The 7,089-nt window shown below is 38.2% G+C and overlaps 1 protein-coding gene across 1 annotated transcript; it reads left to right on the top strand.

Moving 5' to 3' along the window:
- Window positions 1-2,449: 2,449 nt before the first annotated feature.
- LOC105034964 (crocetin glucosyltransferase 2-like) lies at window positions 2,450-6,401 on the top strand. The gene is made up of 2 exons (XM_073260484.1): window positions 2,450-3,294; window positions 5,574-6,401. Exons 1-2 carry the CDS (start codon window positions 2,650-2,652, stop codon window positions 6,300-6,302), a joined length of 1,374 nt encoding a protein of 457 aa, XP_073116585.1. The 5' UTR covers window positions 2,450-2,649; the 3' UTR covers window positions 6,303-6,401.
- The last annotated feature ends 688 nt before the right edge of the window (window positions 6,402-7,089 follow it).

Below are 7,089 nucleotides of genomic sequence, written 5' to 3'. Positions count from 1 at the left end.
CTTTAAGTCAGATAAGGGTGAGAAAAATTGGAGTCAAATTAAAATTCAAAATGATTTGAATTGCAACAAACTCCAGTCCTTATCCTGTCTTATCTGATTTGTGCGACAATCATAAAAGGGTCATAAGTTTGTGTGCCAAACTAAGAGAGCTTTTCACCGTGAGATACTAGAGAGAAAGAGGGGCGAAAATTCTTCTTTTGGGCATAAGGTTTGATTGGATTTCCTTCTTCTTTGGCGTGAAGAAAAGAGAAGATCGATCTCCTCTTGGGTGAGCGACTTAGAACTGTTCTAAGATTTTGGATGAAAGAAAAATAAAAAAGAAGAGAGTCTTCATCAGATTTTTCTTCACCATTCAGTATCTCCCTCTAAGCCATCTTTGACATTGAAAAAGTCTGAGGCGATCGAAGGAAGAGATCAAATCAGATCTGCCATCAGAAGCCAACTATGCGAGCTAGCACTCCCACGGAGGGGTGATCGGTTCGAGAACTTCGTGTGGACCATCCGTAGGGGCCAGACGTTTGTGCGGCTGTGAGAGACTAGAGATGACTTTCAGATCTATATTCTCAATTATGGAGATCGATTATCAACACTCAGGTATTGGTTTGAAACCCTAGAAGTGGTGGATTAGATCTATCACTAATTACTGTTCTTATTCAAATGCTTAAAATATTAGATTCAGATTTTTATGCATATAAATTCATGTTATAAATCTATTTGTAAGAGTTTTAAGATCAAATCTTATGCATGTATTTGTGGATTAAATAGTTTAATCTAATATTCTTTCACTGAAAATTTTGAAATGCATGTATGAAACCCCTGCGTGATCCTTCACCTTCTTCTTCTCTCTCTCTTTCTCTTCTTCTGTCTTTTTTACTAAGGTTGCCTCCCTAAGTTCCCCTTCCTTTTTTGGGTTTGGTTATTGGAGTTCATCTATGTCCTTCCCTCTTCCCTCTTCTCCTTTACTGAAGCCAACTAGTGTCTCCTCCCCATCCTGTCAAGCTCCTCTCTCTCCTTATCTCCCCCTCTCCCACCTTCTCCCTTTTTTACTGGCAACTAAGCTTCTCTCTCTTCTTATTCCTTCTTCCCGACACTATTCTATTTTGGAGTCGGCACCAGATAGATTCAGCCGTTGGCCAGTTGTCAGATCTTTTCGTTCTTTTTCTTCCCTTCTTTCTCTATCATTTTCTCTTTTCTATGAAATCTTTCTTCTTCTCTCTCCTCAACACCAACACTTCTCCGATAGTTTTTTTCTCTTCCCTTCTTTTCTCTTTTCCTCTTCTTATTTTAGAAGCATAGGTAAGGTTAAGTCTTACTCCTATCCCCCTTCGACGCGACAAGCAAATTTATAATGAGATATCTAATTGAGTTTAAACTTAAAAATAGCTATCCACTTAATTTTTAAGTAAAAAATCCTTCCCATTTGAAATATAACTTAAAAGCAACTACCTAAATGGGGTTAAATGATCTAATTACAGTTGCAGTTATAAAGCAGCACTACACTATTATAAAGTAATACTATATTATTATAAAATAATACTGTACTATAATAAAAGCAACACTACACTATTATAAAGTAATACTACACTATTATAAAGTTATACTATAATATTATAAAGCAATATTTTATTATTGTAAAGTAATACTATAATAAAGGAATACTATACTATGATAATATAATACTACCTTAATGTAAAATAATATTATACTAGTATAATATAATAAAGCAACACTATATTATTATAAAGGAATACTACTTTTATATAATGTAATACTATCTTATTATAAAGAAATACTGTACTAATATAATACAATAAAGCAACACCGTATTATTAAAAAAAATACTATACTAATATAATATAATACTATCTTATTATAAAAAAATACTATATTATGATAACATAATACTGCAGTATTTTAAAGGATATAAGAATATAAAAATAATTTCAGTTAAAATGGATAGTTGCTTTTAACTTATGTTTAGAGTGGATAGATATTTTTATATAAAACTTATTTGAGGAGCATTTTTAAATTGAAAGCAGAGCCAGACATTTACCTCTAACTCTCTATTTATTATTTATACGAAAGAATTTAAATTTTATATTTTATATTTTTGTTCTATTGTACTTTATTTCTTCTTTTATTCTCCATCTAGGTGATAAAGTTGGTGACATTATCATGAAGCCACTATTTATAACAGATAGGACAATCAACAAGCAATCAAACCTCCATACTTTGCTGATCATTGTAATATCAGTCCAACATCATTCCCCCAAACTTTAATTAGAAAATTGACATTTTCAATATGGCCGTAAATTTGTCAAAACATACGAAAAAAATCGAGACAAAACTCTCGGTAAGTTGATTCCCTTTCTTTGTCCACCACAAATATTGGCCGAGTTATCCTCTCTCTTCTAATTATCTTCAATTATAAATACAACTGATGCCAAGGCTTCCTCCTCGAACTCGCAGAGACACTCTCTGAGCAACTCTCTCACTACCATCTCCTGGCAGTCTCTCTGAGCTGTTCCATAGCGACCTAAAAGTCTCTCTCTCTCTCTCTCTCTCTCTCTCTCCAGGTCTCTCTAGCTTAAAGTAGAGGTTTGGCCTTAAAGAAAGAGAGAAGAAAATTACTTAATTAAAGAAGAGAGCATGGAGAAGAGCACGCAGCAAGCCCACGCCGTGGTCCTCCCTTACCCGAGCCAAGGCCACATCAACCCCATGCTCCAATTCGCCAAGCGCCTCTCCTCCCACGGCCTCCTCGCCACCCTCGCCACCACCCGCTTCATCCTCTCCACCACGCGCCCCGAACCCGGCCCGGTCGCTCTCGCCCCCATCTCTGACGGCTTCGACCGGGCCGGGTTCGCCGAGGCCAGCTCCATCTGGGCCTACCTCGATCGCCTCGAGTCGGTCGGATCCACGACCCTCGACGAGCTCATCCGGTCCGAGCGGGCCGCGGGTCGGCCGGTCCGGGCTCTGGTCTACGACTCGTTCCTCCCATGGGCCCGGGACGTCGGGGAGCGGCACGGGCTGGTGACGGCGGCGTTCTTCACGCAGTCGTGCGCCGTTAACATAGTCTACGGGCTGGTGAACATGGGCCTGCTCCACATACCGGTAACTGGGCCGGTCTCGCCGCCCGGTTTGCCCCGGCTGGAGCCGGACGACCTGCCGTCCTTCGTTTCAGAGGCGGATGGGGGCCCGTACCCCTCCTACTTGAAGCTGGTGATGGAGCAGTACAAGAATTTGGAGAAGGCGGATGTGGTCTTTGTCAACTCCTTCTACGAGCTGGAGCCTGAGGTATGTCTCTCTGTGTTTGCAATATTGTTCGACTTTAACCTGACACCTAGAAACAAACTGGTACTGGATCCAGTGCTGGCCTAAATTTTTATCCATATATATATATATATATATATATATAGCGAGCGAGCGAGAGAGAGAGAGAGAGAGAGAGAGAGAGAGAGATGAAACCTTTTAAAAAAAAAAAAACAAAGAAAAAAAAAATCTTATAGCTTGGGTTGTTAAGGATTCAATATGAGAGCAGAGATGAGCAGGAGTTTGTTGGATAATGAACGCGAGTTAGCCCTGTACATCATGGACTTCATTTTTACCGAACCTAAAAAACATTTTGAGCCTTTTCCATGCATCATATTAATTTTCAAAAGTTACACGAAGCCTCTTTTACCATGCGGCAGAGGGAACTGTAAATGTTCAAGAGACCGGTGCCCCATAATAATCAAGAAGAGTTCCACTGGATCAAGTCAGAGCCTGTTCCTTTTCCTACAGTACGAATTTTAATTACTTCCAGTGAAGTACAAATTCTATCTTGACCTGGGAACCCTGAAAAGCGAGTCCCAACGGTGAAAAGTGAGGATAAGGATACTGCTTACGCTTATGGTGGGCAGGGTCATAACAAACAGAAAGGGGAGTTATCATTATTGTCATCAGATGCAATGTATTTGGAATTATAGGACGTGGGGCAGCATGTTTCCTAATTTAGTGCAATTGTTTGGCAAAGATTGGGACACGTTTACTTTTCTTTTTGTTTATAACAAATTTTGGAACATTATTTTGTAGCGTTCATCATTAAAAAAAAAAAAAAAAATTCTAGCATCCATCCTATATAAATATGCCTAGTTGATGACTTGTTATAGGTTTTTTTTTTTTTGATAAATTTTAATATAAATATAACAAAAAAATTAGAAAACAAAATATTTTTAAAAAAATCAAGAATTATACCCCTTCAACCCAAAAAGATCCTCCCAAATGCTATGCAATAAAAACTATCATCCAGTCCACCGTAGTATCTACTTTCCAAAAAATATACCTAATAACACGCATACAACATCCTAATAATATAAATATATCTTTCTGAAGAGGACGAACATGACCTTCTCGAGTGCAGTAACTGAATTCAGATTACCACCATGGTCGAGCCACCTTCGATAATGAAATGATCATCCCTCGGCATTTGCCTCGCATATAAAATCCCGGCCCAATTATTGGCGAATTTTCGTCCAGCACCATACCATAAATCTAGTTTGTCTTACTAGAGATAAAATATTAGGTGACAGTCAAACAATTTGTTGCGGCTGAAAGCCATGTATATAACTAATTAAGTTCTCCAAAATTTCTAACTCCAAGTATTTTAGAGTCGAGCCAATTCTAGTATAGCTCAGTTTTGTACCACTAGTGGACTTTCACTCTGTATTCTATCTCGTGCTTTGCCTCTATTCATGTTGCTGGATTTTCCAGTGGTTCTCTTGACACGAATATACTACCTTAGTCGCTAAATTTCAATTTTAGATTCGCTGTCATGATTGTGAATTCGTTGACTTTGTCATCTATCGATTTTTCTGGATGATGGACTTGCGATAGCCATTTTTTGTGGTAGCTCAATTTTGTAATTGGCTTGGGATAACCTGTGACAGCTTGGGATATATTCTCCTCGGCTCTCTTTGCCATGTTGATAAAAAGTATTCATTCACTGATATGGTTGTGTAAGGTAGCCCGAGCCATATATCTTCAACACATGAATGACTTATTTTTAGCTTTCATTCTTTCCGTCATCCACATTGCAATTGGCGACTGATTTGCTGGTATGGCCTTGTTACCTTTCACCATCATGATTGGGTGTAAATTACTTTTGTGGACTTTTATTCTTGCTTTTTTATGTGGTCCCGTTCAACACGTCGCAATAGAGCCGGTACCATGCATGGTAAATCAATTTTGAATCAGCAATTAGCAAGTAGTAGCTAAGCTTGAAGTTCTGCTTGCTTCTCTTTGAGATAATAAGGGAGCATTTCTGTATCTCTTGAGAAGATCATTTCTCATCATCTTATTGACAGAATGGATTAGGCTCAAACGGCAAAATCAAATTCAATGAAATGAAGGAAATCAATTATATGAAATAAATACGATATATAAGTCTAAATTCTCCAGATTCATATGGGATGCTACAGTAGCTACAATAATAAAACTTAAGATATAGTCTCAAAATTAATTCTATTTTTTATTATATTTTAATTTTAAAATTAGAAAGAATTTTTAACCTTTCCTATTGTTGGGAATTTAAGCAGGAAGCTGGATATATGGCATCCACATGGCGAGCCAAGACCATAGGCCCCACCGTGCCATCCTCATATTTGAACAATCGGCTCCCATCTGACTTCCACTACGGCTTCCACCTCTACAAGCCAAGCATCGCCCCTTGCATGCAATGGCTCGATTCCCAGCCCTCCAAGTCCGTCATCTACGTGTCTTTCGGTAGTATGGCAGTGCTTGGCCCAGATCAGATGGCGGAGCTCGCTTTTGGCCTTCTCAACAGCGGCAAATGCTTCCTTTGGGTGGTGAGATCCTCCGAAACCTCTAAGCTCCCTAAGAACTTCATAGAGGATTTATCCTCGGAGCGAGGGCTAGTGGTTTCATGGAGCCCACAAATAGAGGTGTTGTCCCACGAGGCAATTGGCTGCTTCCTGATGCACTGTGGATGGAATTCGATTGTGGAGGGGATCAGCTTGGGTGTGGCGCCGATGGTTGGAGTGCCGCAATGGACGGACCAACCGATGAATGCTAAGTATATCGAGGATGTGTGGAGGATCGGGGTGCGAGCGAGGGCCAATGAGAAGGGATTGGTGGGGAGGGAGGAGGTGGAGAGGTGTGTGAGGGTGGTGATGGAGGGGGAAAGGAGTGAGGAGATCAGGAGGAATGCAAGGAAGTGGAGGGAGTTGGCCAAAAAGGCAGTGGGGGAGGGTGGAAGCTCGGATAGGAACATCATGGAATTTGTGGCCAATTATTGCTCAAAGTGATAAACTGGGCTTGTTTTGGTCAAGATTGGCTAATTGTAACTACGATTTGTACCAGTTGTTCTATATCTCTTGATTATAATTTCGGTACTCTATTACTTATTTGTTTTTGGGACATCTGACTATTCCATGCATTTTTGTTTATTTTTAAAATTTTTTACATACATACCATCCTACATATTGAAATTTACATGAATAACCTCCCAAATTTATATTTGCATATATACTTTTATAAAATACTTGTTTTGCATGAATAACCTTTTTTTTTCTTTAATATGTGCATATGCTATGTAATGTCATTAAGAAATCAGTGGATTAAAATTAAAATGACTGAAATATCCTAAATGAGTATATATACAAAAAGAAACATTTATAAGAGTATATAAGCAAAAAGTAACTTTATAAGAATATTCATATAATTTCGCATATTTAGGAGCATATATATAGGAAAAAAATCCTTGTACTTTTTGCATGAATATCCCTTACATATTGAAATTTATGTGAATACCCCTCTAAATTGATATTTGTATATCCTCAAAATGCTATTGCACATGAATACCCTGATATGATGGTTTAGTTGATGACGTTGCTAGCCAAAATTATATTTATTTAAATTAAAAATTAATTAAAATTATAAAATTATCTTTTTATCTCTAAAATGAATAATAGCTTAACAGATTTTGCTCGAAACTAGCTTATCCAACTTGTTGAACATCCTCTCTTTGCACACCATCGTTCTCTTTTGTTTTAGATTGTCCTAATCCCTTGGCTTGTAAGAAAATTTTCGATA

The sequence above is a fragment of the Elaeis guineensis genome, chromosome 1 (assembly GCF_000442705.2).
Source record: "Elaeis guineensis isolate ETL-2024a chromosome 1, EG11, whole genome shotgun sequence".
In the NCBI taxonomy this organism is placed as follows: Eukaryota; Viridiplantae; Streptophyta; class Magnoliopsida; order Arecales; family Arecaceae; genus Elaeis; species Elaeis guineensis.
The sequence above is the reverse complement of the archived record's forward strand: the minus strand, read 5'-3'. Positions and strand labels throughout refer to the sequence as shown.

Coding starts and splice junctions, on each gene's coding strand:
- LOC105034964 (XM_073260484.1), top strand. CDS start 2,650: ATGGAGAAGAGCACGCAGCAAGCCCACGCCGTGGTCCTCCCTTACCCG. Junction 3,295..5,573: donor TCTACGAGCTGGAGCCTGAG/GTATGTCTCTCT, acceptor GAATTTAAGCAG/GAAGCTGGATATATGGCATC.